This window comes from Biomphalaria glabrata, chromosome 15 (assembly GCF_947242115.1).
Source record: "Biomphalaria glabrata chromosome 15, xgBioGlab47.1, whole genome shotgun sequence".
NCBI classification, from domain to species: Eukaryota; Metazoa; Mollusca; class Gastropoda; family Planorbidae; genus Biomphalaria; species Biomphalaria glabrata.
Genome location: NC_074725.1, coordinates 8,632,178 through 8,659,683, shown reverse-complemented (window position 1 = coordinate 8,659,683; position 27,506 = coordinate 8,632,178). Strand labels below are relative to the sequence as shown.

At 36.3% G+C, this 27,506-nt stretch overlaps 1 protein-coding gene across 6 annotated transcripts; it reads right to left on the bottom strand.

The window, feature by feature from the left end:
* Positions 1 to 1,993: 1,993 nt before the first annotated feature.
* On the bottom strand, positions 1,994 to 27,039 carry LOC106061389 (uncharacterized). 6 transcript variants are annotated; one of them, XM_056012517.1, is made up of 5 exons: positions 26,801 to 27,039; positions 7,623 to 7,784; positions 5,988 to 6,189; positions 4,464 to 4,628; positions 1,994 to 3,570 (listed from the first exon to the last, which is right to left on the bottom strand). In XM_056012517.1, the coding sequence occupies exons 2-5, from the start codon at positions 7,755 to 7,757 to the stop codon at positions 3,416 to 3,418; spliced, it is 657 nt and encodes a 218-aa protein (XP_055868492.1). In that variant the 5' UTR covers positions 7,758 to 7,784; positions 26,801 to 27,039; the 3' UTR covers positions 1,994 to 3,415. The 6 variants fall into 6 exon arrangements, with proteins under 6 accessions (XP_055868492.1, XP_055868494.1, XP_055868491.1 ...); XM_056012519.1 differs by lacking the exon at positions 26,801 to 27,039 and adding an exon at positions 21,511 to 21,643; XM_056012516.1 differs by lacking the exon at positions 26,801 to 27,039 and adding an exon at positions 19,311 to 19,465.
* Positions 27,040 to 27,506: the final 467 nt, after the last annotated feature.

Below are 27,506 nucleotides of genomic sequence, written 5' to 3'. Positions count from 1 at the left end.
ATTTTGTGCTCTTCTGAGCTACAGTAATTCATTCTCTTTCTATAATGCAATATTTTTTTCTAGTAAGAAGATTGCAAGGTAAAATACATTTAAATTAGGAAGAACTGGGTCGGGCCAAAAGACGTCTTGCATTGGCTTGTACTATTCTCGCAAAAGACGTCTTGTATTGACTTGTACTATTCTCGCAAAAGACGTTTAAACAATCCTACTTTACTGGGGAGAAACATGTAGTACATATGTAACAAAGTTTATTGTCATGTTGAAAGGCCTTCTTCAAAAGAACTATTGAATCGATCTTGTTGCTATGTTATTAAAGTCTTTAACAAAAAAAAAAGTTTTAAGACTATGAAACATCGTCACTTATCATCATGGCCAATTTTAAACACAAAATGTTTGATACTTTGTATTATTCAAAATTGAAATAAATACAGATCTAGATCTATGAATTAAATATGCATAAGTTACGTATGTTTGGGTTGGTATCTAGCTAAAGTTACTCCCCCTTTTTTTTTTTAAATTGGGTATCACCCTATACGGCCCTCACCCCTGGCATCCCATTAGTGACGCCACTGCCTGTAATAAACTTGTTTATAATAATAACAATAATTGATCGTTTTATTTTGTTAATACTAACTTTTCAATATCTAACCCAAATGAAAGTAAACAACTTTTCATCCGGAAAAAAAAAAGTTGAATAGAACATCATTTAATGCATTTTTCTATTATTTATACACAAACTTTACCCCCTCATAATCTTTTTATTTATTTTTTTTTTCTATTATAGGTAATAGTTGTTTTTTTTTTTCAGCATTACCAATGGTAACCACTTTGAACACAGAAGGGCTGATTAAGTTCTATAGCCATCACCTCTGAACATTCATGAACAAGAAATCTGAGTGCATTCTGTCAGGATAGATTCCTGTAGCTACAAAGTTAATTCTAATTTCCCACATCACATTCACTTTGCATCAGTGCTTGGTATTCTAACTGGGTTAGTGCCATAACTTTAACAAAAAATGTCTTTATCTGGCACTCAGAGAACCCCATCAATATTGAACTTTTGTTGAGCTGATTTCAAAGTACTTAAATCGTTACTGGCACTCAAGAGAACCCCGTCAATATTGAACTTTTGATGAGCTGCTGATTTCAAAGTACTTAAATTGTTTACTGGCACTCAGAGCATCCCATCAATATTGAAATCCGGTTGAGCTGATTTCAAAGAGTACTTAAATTGCTTTGCAAACATTTTTTCCCTTAGTTGCTGGCTGAAAAGGATTAGGTACCTCTCAAGTCCCTGCGAACTATGGGGGCAGATGAAGGAATAAAGTTCATCTGTTTCAATGGCCAGCAGATAGCGAGGGTGCCATGTGGCCTGCACAATGATCAAACCCTTTGACTTTCCCAACTTAATTCAAGTACCCATTTAAGTTGGGTGGACCCAGAACATCCTGAAAAATCCTGAAGTTCAAAATCTTAAGAGGGGCTTTCAGTGGGGTAGCTAGGGAGAGGGGGGTCCAAATTTTGAAAGTCCCCTCCCTGGGCCCCTTACATTAAATATTACACCACTGCCAAGACATCTTGCTATTCACATTGTTATATACGTCAGTGACCTTGTTGCATGTATTCCACACATTAGACTTGTCTATTTATTAAGTACATTATCTCATATCATGATGTTGAAAGTCAAAATGCAGGGGTCCCTAAAGAGGCCAAGGCTCCCCAGAGCCATCAAATCCCTAGCTACGCTACTGAGAGCCTTTCCTAAATACAGGAGACATCCACAGAAGCTTTAAGAAGGCTTATTAGGAAGACATACAACTGTGAAATCAGAAGCTTACTTCATGTAAGCACTTAAGTGTAATTTGTTGCCGCTTGATCCGTTTTCTGAGACATGCCAGATGAAAGTGATATTATGCTTACAACATCAAAGATCTTCACACAACAGCATAATTAACAAACTAAGACATTGCAAAGGATAACTGTAACACAAACATTGTTGCCAACTCTCAGTAAATTTGACAAAGTAAGCACCTTTATGTACAGTTTGACTTAAAATGACCAATAAGAAAATATGGTTGTCCTAATAACAGATACATATGAATATGGTACATAAAAACTAATGAAAAAAAAAAAAAAACAACAACAACAAAGAATTCAATAAATGACTGAAAGTGGGTCACCACTTCCGAAAACATTGAAAATGTGACAGTATGTGTACAATAAACTGCTGAACCCATAAGGCTAAAGACTTCCAAGATATATCACAGAGGGTTGACCTGCTTGGTGATAGTTGTGGAGATTTGTTTGAAGACTTTATTGAAAGGAAACTGGCCTGATGTTTAAAATATGAACACATTGTATAATTCATTTGTTAAATATGTATGAGTTATTCGTTTACTAAGTTACAATGAGAGAAAAACAAATCTTGAATGCACAGTTAGCCTTGAGCAAATGAAGCAGAATCTTCAAAAGTTAAGAAAGGAAAACTCTTTTTTTTTTTATATCTGCCTTAATTGTGAAGGTATCTTTAAAAAAAAATGTCTTTAGAAAGATTAAAGTTACCCCACGCCATGCCACTGATAAACAAAAGTAATAGAAGCATTTACGCTTTAAGCTTTCCATTAAAGACTAAAGGAACATAGAAATTATAACAGATCTAATTTTTGTGATTCAACTTCACTGTTCTATTTTGTACTCTGATAGGTTTGAATATATCATTGTTTGTTTTATGATTTTGATACAATATATATATAGACAGCAAACTAAAAAAAAAATCAAAATAAATTTACTAGATGAGTTGTTTAAGACCATGTCTAAGATTTTACAAAAGATTTTTACCATCTCCTAACGTTTGTTTGGAAATGGGTTCTAAAGCCCATCTCCCAAACAAACCAGGCAGGATTATTACAGATCATATGGTTGTCAGAGGGGGGAGGGACTTAAATAATCAAACTGTAATAATTAAAGTCATAGAACAAAACTCATTTCAGAATTAATTTTCCTAAAAAAAAAACTATTTTTCCTTCAAAACAATGTTACCATAAACTGTAAGTTATACAATATCTGCATTAAACTTAATATCACTTTTAAAATATATAAGTTATAATAAATACAAAGTATAAGAAAAAAATTCATATTCTTAAAAAAAATTCCTGTTCAATTAAGAAATTTAAAATTTCCCAAAATCTGTTTTCATATACATTCTTTATTTTTGAACATGACAATACTTAAGAATGTTTCACATGACAAACTGACGGCTTACAAAAATGATGTGAAATGACGAGACATGAAAAGTCAAAAGATCTCTTTTTAACCTTGTATTTCTGCTCTTTAAAAAAACAAGAGTGAATTTGGTCTCTAATTTTTTAAATATTTTTTTTTTCTTTTTCATTTGTTTAGAAAGGGATGATCTGCTTCACTTCTTTTCACTGGACATCGCTACCGAGACCAATTTCTTGAAATAATCTTGTGAGGTGATATTGTCTAGCATAAATCTGACCACATCTTGCCTGCTTATTGCATTTGATACATTGGCAATGCATTGTCCTTCCTTTGCTATGATTTTCTCACCTACAAGAGCAGAGAACAAACTGGTGAAACAAGCAATAGAAAAAAGAATACTTTTTTAAACAAAAGATTATCTAAGAGGAATTAACCCCAAATTACTACCATTTAACTGAAAATTACAGGACTTAGTTCCTGTTCTGCTATATAAAACTAAATTAATTAATTACTACTAAATGATTAATTAATTGTTTTTTTTTAATTCTTGTATTGTTATTGACTATGAATATCTATGCAAAATTTCAACATTATCATAGAATGGGAAGTGGGAGAAAAAATGTGTCAAAATATACTAAGGGGACTACATATATATCCACATCTCTCAATAAGTAGCATTTATTCCCCTTATTTTGAAATCAAACAAAAAAATTGAATCACCAACAATTCATTAACAATTATTTTAATTTTTTTAAACCATTGGTAAAAAATATTTCTAATGTCACAGATTTATTACTGTTAGTCTAGATCTGTTACAAATTGAATTAGATGACTGATCCAAACTAATTGATACACTAAATATAAGCTTTGCTTAAAAAAATAATATTTTTTTATTTTGCTTGTTACTTGCAATCATTTTTTAAATTAAATATATGTACAGAACAACAAATTGTTAACTTGCAAAGCTGATAAAGTATACCCAAGAAATGATGGGGAAAATAATTTCATTAATTATTGCAATGATCAATGATCAGCCTTCATAAAAATCTGAAAAAGGTGCATCTCATTTCAATTTCTTTTAAATTCTAAAGAATCTTTAAGAGACTGGCACATGAGCTTCAAAATAAGATAATATTTTATATTAAAAGCTATTACTATTTTCATTTTCCATTACAAACATACCATTAGTATAAAGAACATTAAATAAATAACAAATGTTGCATGCATAAAATATGGTTTACCGTTGGAGGGTTCATTGGTTAACCTGGGTGGTTTCACCACTGTGTAATTAATATCACTGCATTCCTTCAGAAGGTAGTCTTCAAATATCTCCATGTCTTTCACAATGTTTCTCAGAAATGATGGCTTCAGAACCCATTTCCAAACAAATGGTAAATCTGGATCATCTATGCAAAATAGAAACAAAAAAATCAAAATATAAAATCAAAATACAAGAAAATTGTTTTCCTTAGTAAAAGGCAAATAGAGCTAATAGTAAATCTTTTCATCTAAAGTAAATGGAGTCTAGAACAAATGGAAAATCAATAATGTAATAAGTAATATATTAAGAACTAGACAAACATTATGCTTATTAAAAATGAAACCAAAAATGACTGAGCACATTAAGAAGCATATGAATGTTCTAGTACCAGGGCCAGCCTTAGATAATTGGAGGTCCTAGGCATAGTAGTGAATTTGGTAGCCCCAAATTAAATAGAAAAATTAAAAATAATTAATTAATATATAATATATATTATATATATAATAATTAATACAATTATGTAATTTATTTATATCCTAGTAAACTCCAACAATAACATTGGGGACAAGTTTCGCCATTTCTTCACTAAAAAATTGTTTTAATTCCTGTCTTAGGCCAGCACCAACCATAGCCAGCTGCCTAGTTAGCCTATGCCTAAGGCTCGTCCTGGTTCTATTAGCAAAACAAAACCTATTTAATTAACTTTTTATTTTCACTGATATTATCAATTAAAAGACTCATTTAATATTCTCAATCTTTTAATATTTTTTTTTATAATCTAAATGTGTGGGATCTGTGGTTGAATGTAATAAACTGCTAGGCTTCATACACTGGGGGGTTGAGTTTGAAAACCGACCTAGACTAGGGATTTTGAACTCAAGATTTGGCTCAAAAAGATTTGTGTTTGCAGAGCATCTAAGGACAAGAAGAAATCTGCCATCAGATACTCTCTCCCCTATATGTCTATCAAAGAGATTGGACTAGAGCACACTTAACATGCTACACAAGCATGTAAGACATGCTAGACAAAAGCAATGATAATAATAATAATAATGACTATTACACCTGTATTTATGGCAATGAATTAAACACATGTTTAGGATTTTCCTAGATAGATGGCCAACTGGAATTCTAAGGAATGTAAAAAGTAGATGTAGGCTACCAATAGAACTAATGATCTGTAATAGTTATTTTTAGCAGAGTAAAGCAGTTGAAAGATAGATACCAACACTTCATCTTCCCTAGTGCTATTAGAGCATGGAGTGGATTGCCTGAATCAGCCAGAATATCCAACGACTTGGCAGATTTTAAGTCATTGATTAACAAGCATGACTAGATTGACCTAGGGAAATGCGTCTTCCTTTTTGAAGTAACATATATATTTTATAAGATAAGATAAGTAAGGTATGATCCAAGTCAAGAACATAAGAGAAGACTGGATTTAGTCCCATTTATAAGGACATTTAATTATAATGCAATACAAGGTTGCTAAACTTAAATTAACCTTTTGTTCCCCAAGCTGTGATGGCTATGAATCTCTTGACTCCTGTTTCTCTCATGGCTTTAACCACTGCTTCACCACTCTTGGAATAGATATCACATGGGGTCATAATACCAGGACGACCTCCAATGGCTGACAACACTGCATCACAGCCTTTTAGATTCTCCGCTATTTCTTCAGACTTGAGTATATCAACTTGAACAACCTGTTAACAGCAATAACATTCGGATTAAGTTCAAATAGTATCAATTACCTATGACTTTCACATATTTGGATAAAAATTGGCTCATGTTAAAATAACCCTTTATGGTACTGGTACTTCATTACATATAGATTCATTTTTTAATTAGTGTTGTATATGATTCTAATGACAAGTGATATTTAGATCATTAGTTCACCCAGTCTTCTCTCCTACAAGCAAGTTTGATTAATTCCTTAAAAAAACACAAGTGATTCAAATCTTGATATATTCAATCAATACATAAACATTAAAAAATCACAACTTGTTCTATAAGAGTTAATATTGAAATGTCAAAAGTTCAACTAAGTGTTCCATGAAAGGAATAAATGCAACACCTGATCTAAAAGCTAATAAAAAGACCTTACTGCAAATTATTAACATTTTGCCCTATAAATAAGAGCTATTCCTTAAAAAAGAAGAGAATTACGCCCTATATGTGTCAATCTAGTTGTGCATGTTAATTAGAGACTGAAGCTCAATTAAGAGAATAGGTTTTTCTGGTTGATTCAGGCAACCCAATTCTTGCTCTAATCACTTTAAAAAAATTGTCCTATCATATGGAGTAAGAAATATTTCTTTACCTTTGTATCTTTCTGAATATTTTATCAAGGCTGTGTTTTGTGTATGTTATGGTTAAGAAATAAAGACTATCAACACTTAGCCCCAGGATAGCAGCTGATGACATTGGGAAATAGAATTGAAAGAAAAGAACTATGTCTAGCTACTTGTGTTGTAAATGAAATAAGAGGGGAAAATAATTAGAAGTATAACAAAGTTCTCCTGATGCACGTCCATTAGGACTAAAACAGAAAGATTTAAAAACTCCTTTATCCCACTTTCGGTCAGAGTGTTACAAGGTCATTTGTTGTCATCGAGAAGTACATAGAAGTCTAATTGATAAAGTGCTGGTTGTGAGTGTGTATGTGTTTTGTGTGTGAATGTTGTTAGTATTTGAATCTATATTGTTATCGTACAGTAGTTACACTGAATTTCCATTTGATAGGACCAATAAAAATGATCTTATCTTATCTATCTTATAACACATGTACCGGAAGCTCAAAATTGGAACCAGTGAAATCTGCCTATGTGGAGTATCACCAGAAAATGCCGACCATGTCCTCCAAAACTGCTCTCTTTACCAAGAGGCCTGTATAAGACATTGGCCCCAAATCACCCCAATAGAAAGAAAACTATATGGAGAGCTCCCTGATTTGGAAACCACTGGGCAGTTCATCTCATGTATTGGTCTAGTCATATGAACACTCCAACATAACAATGAGAACGATGAAGAAGAAGAAGAAGAATCTATCTTATCTTATGAGTGGAAATGATAGCATGGAGAAGAGCAGTATCAAATTATCATAATTATTTATGCATCTAAACAAGGGTTTACTTACTTTTAATTTCTCATGCATTATGTTTATTTTCTCTGGACATCTGACCAGTGCTATCACCTCATATCCTCTGGCAAGGGCTTCAGAAATGATTAAAAGCCCAGATTGGCCTGTGGCCCCAATGACCAACACCTTCATTGTGGTCAAAGATGCAGCTTTGATTTGCTTAAGGATTTAAAAAAAAAACAACACATTAATTAACAGATGTTACCTACAATAGCCCAGTTAGGTTTACCTTCACTACTTATTTTAAAATTTTAACTCTTTAAAAAGTATTGCAATATTTATTTTTAGGTGAAAAAAAAGATTTGAAAAAAAAAAATGAAGGTGTTTTTAATAAAGATGTTAAAATGTTTGAATGAAGGTGTTTAAATGAAGATGATTGAAATAAAAATAATAATTTCATTTGTACAATCTTTTCATTGTAAATAAAAATATATCAAGTAATTGTCTTATAAGGAATTAAAAGTTGGCAACTATAATTTGTTTCCATTTTGGAAATGTGAAGTGGTGTTGATTGTCGCCTCATTCTAAATGCTTACACCCGGACGCATGCCAATGTCTCTAAACTTCGACCATATACTCTAGAATTCTAGATCTATTAGTCTACTATAATCTCAACATGAGGCCACAGTGTTGCTTCCCCACCTCTTCTCTCCTAAACACGCAAGTGCACTAGTTAAATGCAAATTCTGCAATCCCAATGTCTTGTTAGCATCTGTCCACGAGTCAAGAGAGTATGGTTTTTATTCTCAGACGACACTTCATCTTGCGAATGTCAAGGTAACATCATCTTGTCCACGATTTCTATTCTTAGACGACACGTTACGTAGGACAATGTCAAGGTAACGCTAAGTGTAGATAAGCGCCACAGCGTGAGTCGAAGAGCTTGATAACACTAAGTGACTCGACTTACAAGTTGGAGGGACATAATCAGCGGAGAATTGACTTTCGTAATAGGTGACAAACAAGCCACGCTGTGTCCTCATTTGGCTATTGGAAATAACTTTATGTAAACACTGACTTAATGTAGTCCCACCTACACAGATAATAGTACACATCGTCACATACACACTAAAACTGATTCTATAAAGATTCGAAATAGTTTGGGAAACTATTTATAGGCCAACTTTAAAACAAATGATGGAGATTTTCACGATCAACTAAACAATGTCAAGGACGCTTATTTAACACGTCACTGTTGCCAACTAAAAAAAATAAAAGAATAGAGCTCTAATTTTATTCATATCTCAACGTATGGCAGGGGCTCTTTTTAACTCCGCTTTATTACTGCTAGTTCGTTGGCCTAAGTCAAAGGGAAAGTCTAACGCCTCCTCCACATAGAAATAATTTTGTGCTACACAAGGAAGAACTTCAGCATTTGATTCTGCAGTGCTAACAAGTCCTTAAGAGTTAAGAGTATCTTAGGTTTATTTTTTTTTTAATAAGTCAGAATAGATGAAGAAACGGAAGGGTATTATAAGGCCCATAGCTTAGAGCTTTAGGACCCACGCTAGAGAACAAAACGCCTAGGACTATTGTCATCGTATACTAATTGATAGATTCCAGGGGAAACTATCGCAAAGAGAAGAGCTGAGTAGATAACTTGAAAGATAGGGCATATCACATTACATGTCTGCGAGTGGCTTATGACAAAGATGAGCCACGCTGCTCACGAGGCCAGTCAAAGTTTCAGGATGGTGAGTGACATTTGTCTTACTTTCTCACCATACGTCTGACACGTGCGCAGAGACTGCTCTTATCAAATGATCCATTGATTGAAGCACCTAGTTATAGAAGGAGGCTTGGGGGGGGTACGGAATGGGATAAACGTAATGACGTTAAACTGATAACCTCTTATCACCCGCTAAACTTCCATGTATTCAACAGTGAGTGTTAGGTCACGTGTGTGCGCGCGCGTAAGACAAGAGCACTAGTTTGACAGAACATCACCTTAGAAGTGCACGACAGAGGTTCACTGACGGACAACCAAAGAATGAATGAAAAGCGGTGTACACAGCACACACTACTGGTCAATGGATAAAGGAGAGTACCCTCACTCTCTCTCTCTCTCTCTCACACACGCTGCGCTACCACACACAACACCAGGGCCTGTTCTCTTCTTGCAGCACGAAGGGGGGGGGGGGGTTTGCAATGAAAACATATTTTTGTTTACCGATACCTCCCCACCTGTACAGTCCTACCTCCAGATGAACAAAAAAAATAAATGTCATACTTTTGAATCGGTTCTCTTATTAACCCTGACCTTTGTGTAGACAAAGTTAGTCTTCATGCAATTCATGGAAAGATCTTTTTTTTTTTCACAAAAAGTGTATTTTATTATTGTAAGATTTGAACAAGATTTCACTTTTACAAATGATGAATTGTGTAGTGTCTTTTATTTGGCAAGAGAACCAGAAAATATTCCATTTCTTTAAATCTGATATTCATTAGTTATGAGAAATCGCTCAATAAGTTGTAAAAAAGAGGTATTGACTTTAATAAAAAAAAAAAATTTTTTGAGGTTTTTTTTTTGGTTGTGTTACTAGGCTCTCCTACTAATTCTGCACAAGATAACAATACCAAGTCCTCGCGTCAGTTTTGTATCATTCACTAGAGTGTGTGTCCTTTAGCTGAGCAGATAACGAAATGTCTTGAGTGACCAGTGGTGCTGACCGCCTAAATATATACACACTATCTATACAGTTGTACATATCTAAGCCTTCCGTTCAAATGCCATCAAAGCGATGCTATATCGGCCTGGAGGATTTAACCATCAGATAACTGGACTACGTGTCACGAGACAGAGTGGACAGTTCGAGTGGTCTCGAGACTAACTCCATGGACGGCGAGGGATACTGTCAATTGGTGTCCTAGAGGCTGCATCGATCTAGCCACTAATTGTATTGGCTCAGCATTTTATTTGTCCACACTTTCCAAAGAGCTGTTGGTCGCCGCACTTATTTCTGTGATAGCAAGCTTCCAGTGATAGACGTCTGGGTACATTTATTACAGAACTAATGATTGTATATAATGTCTCATACTGAATTTGTTAACATAGTTTAAGTTAAAGTATTATGACATATTCATAATGGTAAAAAAAAAACACACACACACACAAATAAATAAAGGTAAAAGAAAAGAGAGAGAGAGAGAGAGAAAGATGCGAAAAGGGGACAGGAGACAGTGGCGTTCCAAGAGGGGTCAGTTGGAGACAGTGGCGTTCCAAGGGAGGGTCAGTTGGAGACGGTGGCGTTCCGAGGGGGGGGGGTTAGTTGGAGACAGTGGCATTCCAAAAGGGGGGGGGGTAGTTTGGAGACAGTGGCGTTTCTAGGGGGATCAGTTGGAGACAGTGCAATTAAAGACAATGTGTCCTAGGGGTGTCAGAGATCTAGCTAGGAAAGGAAAAACGCAAGGCGTTCGTAGGATAGGAAAGAGACTTTGTATTCCCCGGCGGTACTGGAGAACAAAAATGGGCGTCTTGTAGTTCAGCAGGTTGACTTTCTATTTTCTGATTGTTTTTAAATTGTAGTTTTTCTTCGCATTCTACAATTTTAAGGGCAAACTTTCTAAAAAAATAAAATGTGGGTGAGACTGACCCGCACGCGATGTTTACAACTTTTCTTTGATTCACATAAACTGTTCTTTGGACTTAAAAGTCACGATAGTCCCAAGAAGTAGAAGTAACAGTGATCACTGCCATCCACTGACGTAGGCTACTGAAGATTGGACTAGGACGAAATAATCATTTCAGAAGAAACGTCATAAGCTTATAAGACAACACAAACATGACGTCCTAGACGTTACCAACGTATGACACATGAGACTAACGCGGCGCGAGGAGAACATTTCATTACGTAGCCGGATAAACAAGACTTAACTCATTACATTCTTGTATAAAAAGTCATATGAACTTTGAACGGAGGACCATGAGGTACATCGAACAACAGTTTGAGAAGTTATGAAGCCACTGGAAAAGACTGAGCACAAAGAAACAAAAAGCACACTTTTAGTTGAACTATCATGTTTATGTAGAAAAGTTATAGTGGCTCAGTGGTAAAGCACTTGTCTTCTGAATTGAGGGGTCTGGAGTTAAAACTCCCGGAGAGAACTGGCCTATATATTACTTAGACAAAACATTGTACACTATTTTCACACAGGCCGGTGAGAGGGAGCTCTTGTTCACTTTTGCTGGCCTAGAGTTCCAAGAGCCGAAGGCTCAACTCTGCCTGACAGTTTAAGAAGAAGAAGATACCATTTCTACAAAAGCAAGATTCCAGCCAAGCAGTGCAGCTGAAAGTTAACATTGAATGAGTTTCAATAAAGCTTAACAACAGAAGGAAGTAGAATGTTGTACTCTTTGCTGTGTCGGCTATAAAAGAAAACACAGAATGCTGACCATGTCCATCAAAGCTGCATACTATATCAAGAGACCCTAACAAGACTCTGGCCCCTCCTGTAGAAGAAAAACGGAGAATTGCCTGATCTGGAAACCACTGCGCGGTACATCTCAGATATAGGATTACTGATCTGAACCATCCAACATGTAAAATGAGAAGGAAGAAGAATTTGATCGAAATTGCGAATAACAAATTGTTTTCGGTAAATTTAACCGCTGAGGTTTCGATCCTGAAAATGGCTTGTTTGTTTTAGACGCAAGGCAAGTCATGGCAGGTTAAACTTTCATTTGTTTTTGTTTTGGTCCACCGGAAGTGGGAGAATGAGTGACGGGCGAGTGTGTCAGTGCTTTTAGGAATATGTTATCAATCAATTACATGACTGATTCAAACTAATTCATACAATTTCACTCAATACAAGCTTTGTTGTTTTTGAAGTATTTTTTTTTATATTTGATTTGTTTCTTCGGCATGTTCAAGTAGTTTGTACAGGCATAGCAGCACTTAAAACTCGCGAATGCCATGTAATTTGGGAAGGGGGGAGACCACGCTCCAAAAACAAGGCGTGACATGTAACCCTACCGCATTCATTTATTTATGCTTTTTTTTTTACAAAAAAAAAATTAACTCTCAAAAATGATTGATCATTCTTCACTACTCCTTTTGTTCGATATAATTAATACCATTTCGATATTAAGTTTCTACATCACAATGTTGGTTAAGAAAAACAAAAGAGTGGTCAGATGATATATTGCTTGTTTAAACTCACAAACGTCAGCTCCTCTAATGATTTCTTTACTATTTACGTCTAACTAAAACAACTCTAAATAAATCTTGGCAGCTTGGTGGGTGTAGAAGGGCAGGACGCTATTGTTAGAGTGAGAAACCAATGGATCAGTTTGCTCTCCTATGAGAATGTCTCAATCTTGTAGTGTGTACACGTTTATACACGTTGAAATGTTAGGTAATGCTTCAGTGTTTACTTCCTAATCTCGTTCTGAAATTGAGGCTTGGGTTTTAGTTGATCGATTCGTACAAATGTCAAAGCGTAGTAGAAGAATTGCGTACCGGCCAGTCCGTTTGATGAAAGAAAACAACTATATGGTTACATAATAAGTAATTGATTCACTGACAGTAAGCATGGGGCACAATACGCAGGATACACTCAGAGCAGAGTGCATAAACCTTACGGGATGCCTAGCAAACACCAATACAGCTTTCCTTTAGATTTCCCTATGATACAAACAAAATGTAGATGAAAAAGTCACAGTGAATGCTTGACCGACACACTGTCGAACTTTGACCTAAATAGGAACAAATCTATTAAATCACAAGCCAGTGTCGCACCGTGAGTCCTTTTTATGTGTGGATATGTGTGTATGTGAGGGTATGTGTAAGTGTGGGTGGGTGTGCGCAACTGTGTGGTAGAGTCTATAAGTGTGTGTGGTGTGTGCAAGTATAGTTGGATCTATAAGGGTGTGGGTATGCAAGTATGGATGGATATCTCTCCCTCTCTCTCTGTATATATGTATATATATGGGTGGTTGTTGTATAATTGTGTTTGGGGTGTGTAAGTATCGATGTGGCATTGTGGGTATTCGCATAGGTGTATGTATATGTGTGGTAAAAAAAATGATGGCGCTCCAGGAAATAATCTAGCGCAGAAATAGACATGCTTATAAGAAGTGTAGATGTCTTTACGGAAACATATCCAAAGGGATATTAGGTAATATTAAGTACCACTTTTAACACTGCTGCATACTATTGTTAAGGCTTCCGCGCGGTGTTGATTCTTGGAAATATATCTAGTGTAGATCTACGTCTGACTGGAAGTAATGCGTAACTCAAACTACTTCAGTAACACCGGCGAAAGGCCGAAACAATCAAATATGTAGTCGACGCTGATGTTGTTCTACAAATATATTTAATAATCAAGAAGGGAATCGTCCGATGTCAGCTATGTCCGTAAATCCGTGTCTATTCTACTGCTCTACAAGAAGCGTCTTCTTTTTAGCGTCACTTAGAGCGTTCTTCTTTTTTAACCAACTTTACGTCATCGTCGCTAAGTAAAACTTTACCCTATTCCCGAAACAAATAACTAATTCCTAATCATGTCATAACACTATACATTTCATTTCATTGAAACTTTTCTTGTAAATTTAAGAATTGTATTAGCAATATTTCTTGTTTTTTCCCCATGTATATATTCACTTTATAACCACAATAGTATCACGTAACTAGTATCCTACTTGTATTAAGGTGTATGGTATGTACCTTAAAATCACAGTGCCGCTACCACTTTAGTGGCATTTCGAATTACAAGTATCATGACAGGTAACATATGGCAGCACTAAGGTACACACCAAGCAACATGACAGGTAACATATGACAGCACTAAGCTATACACCAAGCAACATGACAGGTAACATATGACAGCACTAAGGTACACACCAAGCAACATGACAGGTAACATATGACAGCACTAAGCTACACACCAAGCAACATGACAGGTAACATATGACAGCACTAAGGTACACACCAAGCAACATGACAGGTAACATATGACAGCACTAAGGTACACACCAAGCAACATGACAGGTAACATATGACAGCACTAAGCTACACACCAAGCAACATGACAGGTAACATATGACAGCACTAAGGTACACACCAAGCAACATGACAGGTAACATATGACAGCACTAAGGTACACACCAAGCAACATGACAGGTAACATATGACAGCACTAAGCTACACACCAAGCAACATGACAGGTAACATATGACAGCACTAAGGTACACACCAAGCAACATGACAGGTAACCTATGGCAGCACTAAGGTATACACCAATCAACATGATAGGTAACCTAAGGCAGCACTAAGGTACACACCAAGCAACATGACAGGTAACCTATGGCAGCACTAAGGTACACACCAAGCAACATGACAGGTAACCTATGGCAGCACTAAGGTACACACCAATCAACATGATAGGTAACCCATGGCAGCACTAAGGTACACACCAAGCAACATGACAGGTAACCTATGGCAGCACTAAGGTACACACCAAGCAACATGACAGGTAACCTATGGCAGCACTAAGGTACACACCAAGCAACATGACAGGTAACCTATGGCAGCACTAAGGTACACACCAAGCAACATGACAGGTAACCTATGGCAGCACTAAGGTACACACCAATCAACATGATAGGTAACCTATGGCAGCACTAAGGTACACACCAAGCAACATGACAGGTAACCTATGGCAGCACTAAGGTACACACCAAGCAACATGACAGGTAACCTATGGCAGCACTAAGGTACACACCAAGCAACATGACAGGTAACATATGACAGCACTAAGGTACACACAAAGCAACATGACAGGTAACATATGACAGCACTAAGGTACACACCAAGCAACATGACAGGTAACATATGGCAGCACTAAGGTACACACCAAGCAACATGACAGGTAACATATGACAGCACTAAAGTACACACCAAGCAACATGACAGGTAACATATGACAGGTAACATATGACAGCACTAAGTTACACTCCAAGCAACATATGACAGCACTAAAGTACACACCAAGCAACATGACAGGTAACATATGACAGCACTAGCAACATGACAGGTAACATATGACAGCACTAAGTTACACTCCAAGCAACATATGACAGCACTAAAGTACACACCAAGCAACATGACAGGTAACATATGACAGCACTAAGGTACACATCAATGCTATTGAAAGAAGAACGAAAGAAGCTATAGTGAAACATGGAATCAAGAAATGTAAATGAACACGATTCGGAAGAAATGTAGGCGAACTCTTGTGAGGGTTCGTAAACACATGACCCTGGTTAAAGATGCTGGTCCAACTGACTTGAAAGTTTTTTTTTTTTTGGGGGGGGGGCTGGATGGCCAAGTCAGTTGTACCTTAGTGCTGAATGTGACATATCATATTTATTCATCATTTGCTTCGATACGAAAACCATGTCTGTATGCAAACTAAAATGAGAGTGTTCATTTACCAGACATCATTAAACAAAAATATATATAAACGTATCATTTATTTCCAGTGGCTAGATAGCAGTGGTGTAGCCAGAGAACTGTGACATTCTACATCGTGGCAGGAAATAATGTACTTAATAACTATACAAGTCTAGTGTGTTCAATACACGCAGCAGAGCAGCCACAGGATCGTTTGCTTTTGGACAACGTGAATAGCAGGTTTGCACAGCAGTGGCTTAATATTTAATATTTATGTAAGAAAAAAATTTCGGACACTCATTTGGGGGACGCCCTGAAGTAGGGGGGGGGACTTTCGAATTTGGACTCCCTCCCCTAGCTACAGCAACAATTCTAAGAGTGCTAACACAAAACAAAAACAGAACACATTATGTTTGAACATTTTCTGCACATCAATTCTGGCACGTTCTTACACACTCAGACTGCATTAGGTTCAAGACTTGTTTTTTTTTTCAACGCTGTGGTTGTTTTTTTAATGCACTTCACAGCAGTCCAATGTCTCGCTTCGTTTATTCAACTACAAACACAAGAGTGTCATTGACAAATATTTAAAGTGCTGGGTGTCGGGTCACGAGGTCAACGGTTTTGTGCATGTAGGGCTAATTTAGGAGCCCGCTGCTTGGCCCTCGAAGCTGAGGCCAAGGTCAAGTGAAAGGAATGGTTATTTATGCTTATGCTGACCGTCGTACTTTTTACCTATTGTTCCAGCCAAACAAACTGTAGCCCAGACAGTTATTGCAATACTATCAGGACTGTACTACACCATTGTTCGAACACTATTATATTGAACAGAGAGGCTTATAAAATACAGTTTTCAAGTCAATTAATTTCGATCCAAATGTTCCACATTGTAAACAAGAGTAACGGTTCTTTTTTTTCTTAAAAACAAAAAGGTAGCGTCAAACAAACTATGTCTAATCAAAAATAAACAAATATTGTTGGGGGAAGCACTTAGGGAAAAGAAGTAAATGGAAAATAAAATGAAAATCTGCTCCATCCGTTGCATAAATCAGCATCGAAAATGTATTAGGTTAAACATGTCTGGAGACAATCTCATTGCTTTACATGTTTCGGATGTATGTGTATACATATATGATTTATATGTATGTCTATTGTATTTTCTTTACTTGTTTCGGATGTCCCTTCAGAATAGAAGGCTATTACATCCTAGCCTAAGCCTCTTACAGAACTGCGAGGCATGGAGGCGGGCATAGTAGGACCATTGAGATGCAGTCTTTCTAAAACAGAACACACAAAGAAAAGTATACCTAAAGACACTCCCTCTGTCTATATAGGCTACATCTTTCAACAAGTCTATATAGAGGCTACATCTTTCTACAAGTCTATCTAGGCTACGTCTTTCTACATGTCTATAGAGGCTACGTCTTTCTTCATGTCTATTGAGGCTACGTCTTTCTACATGTCTCTATAGAGGCTACATCTTTCTACATGTCTATAGAGGCTACGTCTTTCTACATGTCTATATAGAGGCTACGTCTTTCTACATGTCTATAGAGGCTACGTCTTTCTACATGTCTATAGAGACATCGTCTTTCTACATGTCTATATAGAGGCTACGTCTTTCTACATGTCTATAGAGGCTACGTCTTTCTACATGTCTATAGAGGCTACGTCTTTCTACATGTTTATAGAGGCTACGTCTTTCTACATGTCTATATAGAGGCTACGTCTTTCTACATGTCTATAGAGGCTACGTCTTTCTACATGTCTATATAGAGACTACGTCTTTCTACATGTCTATAGAGGCTATGTCTTTCTACATGTCTATAAAGGCTAAATCTTTCTACATGTCTATAAAGGCTACATCTTTCTACATATCTATATAGGCTACATCTTTCTACATATCCATATAAGCTACATCTTTCTACATATCCATATAAGCTACGTCTTTCTACATGTCTATTTAATTGTCTATATAGGCTACATCTTTCTACATGCTTATAAAGGCTAAATCTTTCTACATGTCTATAAAGGCTACATCTTTCTACATGTCTATAAAGGCTACATCTTTCTACATATCCATATAAGCTACATCTTTCTACATATCCATATAAGCTACATCTTTCCACATGTCTATATAGGCTACATCTTTCAACATGTCTATATAGGCTACATCTTTCTCAATGTCTATATGGGCTACATCTTTCTAAAAATCTATATAGGCTACATCTTTCTACATGTTTATAAAGCTACATCTTTCTACATGTCTATATAGGCCATATGCCACATTTCTGTACATGTCTATATAAGCTACATCTTTCTAAATTTCCATATAGGCTACATCTTTCTGTCTTAGACCTATCACTATAGGCTACATCTATCTAAATGTCCAAATACATTGAAACCAAGAAGTTAAGAATATGTGACACAGAGCGGCATGTTTTTAGAATAAAATAGATCAGGTTAAAGTATACATCTAACATGTACGAACCATGGCTAAGTACACAGACTTGAGACTGTTCATGGCTTTATGCATTAACAGATCACTCACACACACACGTGCACGGGTATCCCAAGATCTACAGAAACAAACTCACTGGACTATTCTGAACTGAAGTAAACACCAAACGCTACTTTATTTTTGATTGTTCTATTTTTGTGTGTCCCCACCCCCCTCATCTACACTGTAAACATCCAAAATCTATACAATTCACGTGCAGCTGTTCTATAATCTGTTCGATCTCTCGTATCAGAGATTAACAATATTTCTTTCGTAATTGACATCTGAGATCCCAATAGCTTCGCTTTAATACCATATGGTTCAATATAAAGGAAATTGGGGCGGGGGGGATGGGGGTTTCAGATAACATAAGAAAAAGATTATGAAATGCACCATTCATGCAGATCCATTGATGCAAGTTTTTTTTTTAAATTGCATAACATTGTCAAATATTTTCTAAATGATATTTTCCTATTAAATTGAGATTTAGGCTAAAATGAAAAAAAAAAAAAGACTTCATATAAATATAGATAAAAAATTTGACAATTAAAGATTTTGTTTGTTTGTTATTGTTTGGAAGAAGAAAAAAAAAAGGCTTATGTGGCATGTTTACATTTGGATAGCATAAAAATCTGTCGACTCGCTCAATTAAGTTTATAACAATTACAAAACAAATAGCAATAAAGATTTCCTGCTTAAACTTTGGGTTATGATACGTAGCCTATAATCCGTTAGGCTAAAAAATATCGATATTGTTAAATGTTATTTAATTTCAAAGCTTATTAGACTTACCGTAGTCTAGAATGGTAACTGCCTGTTGAATCGACACAACATGAACTAGACTAGATCTAGAACGCAATGTTTTAGGTCGTGCGTGCTTGCCGGCAGGTATGTGTTAGCCAGACACTTCGCCCAGCCTTTGGCCAACGACGTTTTTTTTTTCCCCCTCCTTCGTGTTTTTTTTTTTTTTTTTTTTTGTGTTTAAACTAACAACTATCCCTGTAGTTATATACATCTTCGTTACGTGTGTTTAAGAATGTCTTCGCATCTAAAAAATTTAAAGCGTGATGGATTACTTTGCAGAAATATTAGATGATGACTATTTAGTAAATCTATATCCGTGACGGAGAAAAAAAATAAAAAAATTTGTCTTTGACAGATTGCTGATGATGCAATAAGTTTTTTTTTAATTAGGGGAGATAGGGAGGGGGGAGTATTTTTTATAATTAACTTGTTAATACTGAAGTCCACTTGTTCTAAACCAAACTCACTGTGGTCCAGACTTTTATTATATCTAAACATAAACCATCATAATTGAACATTACTCTATATTTAACAAATTTGGCTTTATTTAATGCGAAGTATTAAATGCAGTCATTATAACCATTTCAAATGTTACAACTGATTTCTCTCCCCAAATATTACTCAATAGAGGCTATATATATATACACAACATAACAATCAATAACACTGATCTATACATAAGAACATACTATAGCTACAAACATGTCAGTGCAGCGAACAAAGATGAGTATCTGTAAAGTGAATAGCTGCGGGGACAGTCAATATTTTGTTTAGATTTAATGTGTTGAAAAAGTCTATGATGTCCCAGTAATGTGAGGTGTGTGGATATGTGTGGGATGTGTAGATATGTGCGAGGTATGGGATGTGAAGATATTGCGGAATATTAGGATGTATGGAGTGTTTCGTGTATGGTGTGTGGACTATTGACATGTGTGGGTTGCAGATATGCGGATGTGTGTATATGTGTGTGGGGTGTGGGTTATTAGGTATGGGTATGTGTATGGAATAAAGGCGTAGATATAAATGGGGATGCCATTATTGAGATGTGTGGATTTGTGTGAGCTGTGAGTACGTGTATGTCTGAATATGTGCTTGAGCTGTGGGTATGTGTATATGTTGTGGGTATGTGTATATGTTGTGTATATGTGTGATGTAGGAGTGTAGATATGTGTATGGTGTGTAGTGCTAAGAAATAGGAATGTATGAAAAAAAAGTTGTAAAACTTAAGAATACTGGAGAGTTCCTAAAACTTTAGTCTCGATGTGCCTGTTGGTTGATATCTTTGCTTTTCACAAAGCTTATATCAACTCACTCTGTCTCTCTGTCTGGTAAAAATTTTGTAAACGTTATTTCTCCAACATCCAATCTCATATCAAGCTGAAACTTCGCACTATTATTTCTTGTATCAGACAAAACAATAATCACTTTTTAAAAGTAACCAATTAGTCAATTAACATTTGGTAATTAATTATTATGATTGGTATTGAACAAGAGAAAGAAATCGTACTTGACAGTGTGGTGGTATTAGTTGAATTAGTCCCCTTTAGGAGGCTTGAGCCCTGAGTGAAAAAGTTTTTAAGCATTTAAAAAGCGAACATGGCAACTTTCACAGAGATATCCCCACTTCTCGCTTCTCCTGCCCAACTGATCAAGACAATTGATAGGATCAGAGCGAATTGAGAAAGCCAAAAGCATGAAATTGCTCAAAACAAAAACAATTGGTAAAAATATTTCTAATCGCACAGATTTATTATTGTTAGTCTACTCTAGATCTACTCACATATCTATACTGGTTTGCCCTTTGCTTCTCCTTTATGGGTCAAAACAATTACTCAATACTTTGACTGACCTTCTGTTATTTCGCAACACGCCAATATTTATCGCAGGAGGGTACTGTACTGTAATACATTTTTTTTAAATTTATTATCGCCGTTGTTTGATTTTGCTTTAACAGCTGACAAAACAAATAACATATTTACAAAAAGAAAACTTTTTTTTTACTTGATATTTTAATAGCAATATTGAAAATAGAGGGAGTCCTTTGTAGCCATGTCGATATAGACCTTGCTGCGTTGGCTGTTACTATTTATAACTTTGGTCAACAACTATAACAAATAATGTCATTCTCGCCTTTGCATGAGTGTTAATTACCGTTGGAGTTTTTAAAGTTTTTATTAAATGTACTTACCGTTGTCGTAAAGTAACAATACTATGCAAAATCATAAAACTAGAAAACTTGCGTAAAAATACACACTTTTGTCTTCTCGACTCTGCTTTTTTTTTCCGATGCAAAAAATACTCTACCAGCCCTTTAGGGACTATCTAGGCTGGGTCACGGAGGTCATGACCCATCACCCCTGTAGTTTGTGAGTGTAAAATAAGTTTAACAAGAAGACGACCAAAGTTTACGGTCACAAAGTACGTGTATCTTAGTTGATAAAGCTACAAGATTTGACAAACTGAGAACCCATAACATATTAATGAGAACATACAGTGCACTCTACTGACGTTATTCTCAACATATGGTGCACTCTGCTGACATGTTATTCAGAACTATGGTGCACTCTGCTGACATGTTATTCAGAACATATGATGCACTCTGCTGACTTTATTCTCAACATATGGTGCACTCTGCTTACATGTTATTCAGAACATATGATGCACTCTGCTGACATATTATTCAGAACTAATTGGAGCAATCTGCTGACATATTATTCAGAACATATTGTGCACTCTGCTATCGTGTTATTCAGAACATATGGTGCACTCTGCTAACATGTTATTTAGAACATATGGTGCACTCTGCTTACATGTTATTCAGAACATATGATGCACTCTGCTGACATATTATTCAGAACTAATTGGAGCAATCTGCTGACATATTATTCAGAACATATTGTGCACTCTGCTATCGTGTTATTCAGAACATATGGTGCACTCTGCCAACATGTTAATCAGAACATATGGTGTACTCCGCCGACATGTTATTCAGAACATATGGGGCACTCTCCTGACATACTATTCAGATTATTCAGAACATATGGTGCACTCTGCCAACATGTTATTCAGAACATATGGTGTACTCCGCCGACATGTTATTCAGAACATATGGGGCACTCTCCTGACATACTATTCAGATTATTCAGAACATATGGTGCACTCTGCTAACATGTTATTCAGAACATATGGTGCACTCTGCTAACATGTTATTCAGAACATATTGTGCACTCTGCTATCGTGTTATTCAGAACATATGTGGCACTCTGCTGACATACTATTCAGATTATTCAGAACATATGGTGCACTCTGCCAACATGTTATTCAGAACATATGGTGCACTCTGCTAACATGCTATTCAGAACATATGATGCACTCTGCTGACATATTATTCAGAACTAATTGGAGCAATCTGCTGACATATTATTCAGAACATATTGTGCACTCTGCTATCGTGTTATTCAGAACATATGGTGTACTCTGCCAACATGTTATTCAGAACATATGGTGTACTCTGCCAACATGTTATTCAGAACATATGGGGCACTCTCCTGACATACTATTCAGATTATTCAAAACATATGGTGCACTTTGCTAACATTTTATTCAGAACATATGGTGCACTTTGCTAACATGTTATTCAGAACATATGGTGCACTCTGCTGACATGTTATTCGGAACATATGGTGCACTCTGCTGACATGTTATTCAGAACATATGATGCACTCTACTAACATGTTATTCAGAACATATGGTGCATATGCCGACATGTTATTCAGAACATATGGTGCACTCTGCCAACATGTTATTCAGAACATATGGTGCATATGCCGACATGTTATTCAGAACATATGGTGCACTCTGCTGACATGTTATTCAGAACATATGGGGCACTCTGCTGACATACTATTCAGATTATTCAGAACATATGGTGCACTCTGCTAACATGTTATTCAGAACATATGGTGCACTCTGCTAACATGTTATTCAGAACATATGGTGCACTCTGCTTACATGTTATTCAGAACATACGATGCACTCTGCTGACATACTATTCAGAACATATGGTGTACTCTGCTGACATACTATTCAGAACATATGGTGCACTCTGCTGACATGTTATTCAGAACATATGGTGCACTCTGCTGACATGTTATTCAGAACATATGGTGTACTCTGCTGACATACTATTCAGAATATATGGTGCACTCTGCTGACATAGTATTCAGAACTCAGGCACCGATTAAGTCACACGCTGCTAAGAAACTTTAGAGATCATCCATTTATAATGTCCTCATGAACAAGTGTAGGTAGACAAAGTGTACTGTATTATATTAACAAATTGACGTTCTAAATGGACGCCCCCTAGGTCTACGTAATTGGAGACTCTGAAAGCTTCAGATAAACACGACACTCACAACATCTTCGTGGACACAGAGAAAGAAAGTGGAGGGGTGATGGATGGACACAATGTGTAGAACCTGATCAGTGGTTCAGAGTCTACAGTTATGTAATGACCGTAAAACAAAAAGCTAAGAAAAACCTAGAAACCCAATACACCTGTACAGCGTGAAGTGTTGTGAATAGAATCTTGACCACATTAATGAGCACTCAAAACTGGGTTTCATTTCGTGTAAAAACGTTTGCTTTGTATTACCAACTTTACATACTGTATATTAAACTATATTCCATCAACTGGAATAAGACAATCGCATTCCCTATTTACACTCTTGTTCAACACATGTTCTTGTACATGCCGAGAAAGGCTCAGGGCACCGGGTTACCTCCCTCGCCACCACTAGTTCGTAACAAGTATCGAGAATAAAGATATAATGACAAATGACTAGGGTATGATTACGATAAAATCACTATATCCGGGCATTTAAACAAGCAAAATATAAAAATACAACCCTTTAAAAAAATTGTCTAAAGGGGAAGAACTCCCTCTTTAAAACTATATCAATAATGTACAAGTTATTTTTCTTATTCGATATGAAACAATATAATTAATTACCAATCATTAATTGACTGAGTATTTTTGTTTATTAATTTATGTTTTGTTAGGTACAAGAAATAATTGTTTCACAGTATCAACTTGATCGGAGCACGCGACGGAGAAATAGCGTTAACAATTATTTAAGAGGACTAAACCCAACAAATTTATCCAGATATGTGAATACTGATTACTGAAGTTCTAGTTTCTTTTGTTGCTATTTAACAAAAAAAAAATTAATTACCAGAAATTAATTGTCTAACTGGTTGATCCAAGAATGGGTGTGGGAGAAATAACGTGTACACACTTTTTACCAGACAGACAGAGCCAGTTGACATAAGCTTTTTAAAAAGGTGTCTCTGAGGCAGCTCAACGAAGAGACGAAAACCACGTTCCTTAGCTACCTAGATACTAGATACACATTGTAAGCTTGCTGCCTAGTGCTACCTGACACATTCATAGGACAAAGGAGGACAAAGCCTAATTAATGATAAAAATGATATTGAAAATAGAACAAATAAAGGCACATTATCATAAATAGTGGAAAAGGCCTTGGAATGGACATCAGTATTGGGGTTAAAAAAAAAAGGCAAAAACCTTCCTACATGGAACAGTACCAGGGAAAAGAAATAGACACAAAATCGATTGGAACTTTTTTTTTTTTTTTTGGAGGCCAAAATCTAGAAAGATACCAAAAGACTACATCAGTATTTCCCAAACTTTTTCCTTAACGGAACATTTCGCACATTCTGAGTATTTAGCGGAACATTTCGCACATTCTGAGTATTAAGCGGAACATTTCGCACATTCTGAGTAGTTAGCGGAACATTTCGCACATTCTGAGTATTTAGCGGAACATTTCGCACATTCTGAGTATTTAGCGGAACACTTTGCTTTTTTTTTTTAGAGATGTTAATTCTTGTAGTGGTCTACTATTTATTTATTCCAGCAGCTCATGGAACACCTATTCAGGCTTCGCGGAACACTAGGGTTCCGCGGAACACAGTTTGGGAAATACTGAACTTCAGGGTTAGGTGAAGTGATTAGAAAGTTTCATAGCATATCAAGCTCCTAGGCCAGATAGACCCGCCTTATAGATCTAGAACTAGCATTACTGCAAACATTAATGGTATTAGAAGGCGAATAAATAAGAACCTTAAAATTCACTGGACTTCACAACCTGATGCATACAAGAAAGAAAAGGAGCAGAAAGCTCAGGCCATGGATGATTGCTATTGTCCAAAGGAATCTCAATATCTGAGTGAATTACATTTTTTTTCTTGCTTTCTTTATTATAACTATGGAAATGAATTAATTTTCATTCTCTGGCACTGCCAGGGTCGATCTTGTTAAAGGAAAACAAAACAGTGTCCACTTAGAAATTTTCTGGTGATGTGGCAGGTCTGGAGAAGTACTGACACGTAATAAGGATCCTCTTAGGATTGCTTAGGGCTTCCATTGTGTCTACGAGGTCAGTTGTCATTATCCCTTCGGTTGATATAACAACAGGGTGTATTGTTACCATAGACAGCTTCCATAGTCACTTCATCTCTAAGCTTAGATTTTCTTATTTTCTTCGTTTTTCTATTTCAGTTATTATTATTATGTTAGAAATGAACGAGTAGTCATTCTCTGGCGCTGCCAGGGTCGAGTTTCGCTAAAGAGAAACAAAATTCATCGTAGTCCCTTTAACAGTTTCCACTGAGGAATTATTATTATTATTATTATTATTACTGTTACTACTATTAATATGTGGAAAAACGAACTAATATTGATTCTCTGAAACTGCCAGAGTCGTTAGAGAGAAAGGAAATGTAGTGTAGTTCCTATTCCCAGGGGCGGACTGGGTGTCAAAATCGGCCCAGGCATTTCTATACACACCGGCCCATAAATTGTATATCATACGATGGGCCTCCAATTATAGGCCTACCTTTCCTCAAAATCATTATGTTAAGTTTAATAATGTATTGATAACTGAACGCAAGCTCTAGATCTATAGCCTTATAAGAAATGTAGTCCTTATGTTGCTTTTTCATCGTTAAGTGTGTAGGCCCTAAAAGGAGGAAGTCTACAGTAGCACTGTTTACGGGCTATTACATTATTTCCAAAAATGTGTTAAATTAGTATTTTAGGACCTAAAATGTAGAGTCTGTAAACGATTTTTTTAATCATGACGCTCTGAGGGCCACTTTTATAAAAGAATATCATAAAACCTTTAACAATACGTGCCATAGTTGCTCTAATGAGGCCCTTTAGGTCGTCCTACCGGCCCATTTGGGCACCGGCCCACCGGGCATTTGCCCGAATGCCCATATAACCAGTCCGCCTCTGCCTATTCCCTATTATTATTATTTATTTATTTTATTATTATTATTGCTATTAAAATCATTGGAAATTCTAGAGGCTAACTACTAGACCGATGGACATAAGGGCTTATAATTTATTGAATTTATTATTTATACATTATAAAAAGCAAGGATGTTCTTACCAGGAAATCGGCTGTAGATGGAGAGTAGAAGAAAATCACTGCCCAGAAGTTGGCTGATAATTCAAATAAAAAAAAAAAAGGTTAAAGTCTGCCACTCGAAGCCTTAACACTGGCACTGAAAACCTGTCACGACCACAGTACAGCTGGTCAGACCACAGGAACGGACGAAGCTCTCACTTCGGAAGAGGGGTGGAGGTGGAGGAGTTCATTAAGTTGGACATTCAGTGTTGATGTTGTGGAGGGCAAGGGTCCCCTTGAAGGCCGCGCGAGGCCGTGATAGAGTTAACGAGTTTACACTGACCCAACACAGCCACACACACACACAAAACTATCATTATAAGTGACCATCAACTTAGTGACGCGTGCAACTTGGTGACGTGTGCAACATACGGAGATATATGTCGGACTAAGCATCCCTTTAGATTTTAGATGTATAATACTGTGTCAGTGTGGGGTACGGTACTGGATCTGTGTAGATCTTGGTGTTTACTCCTAGTAGGCACAGATCTAGATTACTCTAGCTTGAAGGGGAGAAAGAGAGAGGAAGATGGAAAAAAAAGAGAGAGAAATAAGGAGAGAGAGAGTTGGGGTGGAGAGAGACTGTATAAAGGAGAGAGCGTGAGATAGAAAAGGGGGGGGGAAGGAGTGGGAGAGACTGAGAGTGAAATGATGGAGGGAGGTAAAGAGGTGGAGATAGAATGAAGGA

Bases quoted from the DNA above. Each gene is read 5' to 3' on its own strand.
- LOC106061389 (XM_056012514.1), bottom strand. From the start codon at position 18,554: ATGCATAAAGCCATGAACAGTCTCAAGTCTGTGTACTTAGCCATG. The intron at 6,190-7,622 runs GTAAGTAAACCC...TGCTGTTAACAG, and splicing joins TAATGCATGAGAAATTAAAA to GTTGTTCAAGTTGATATACT. The intron at 4,629-5,987 runs GTTAATTTAAGT...TATTTTGCATAG, and splicing joins CACAGCTTGGGGAACAAAAG to ATGATCCAGATTTACCATTT.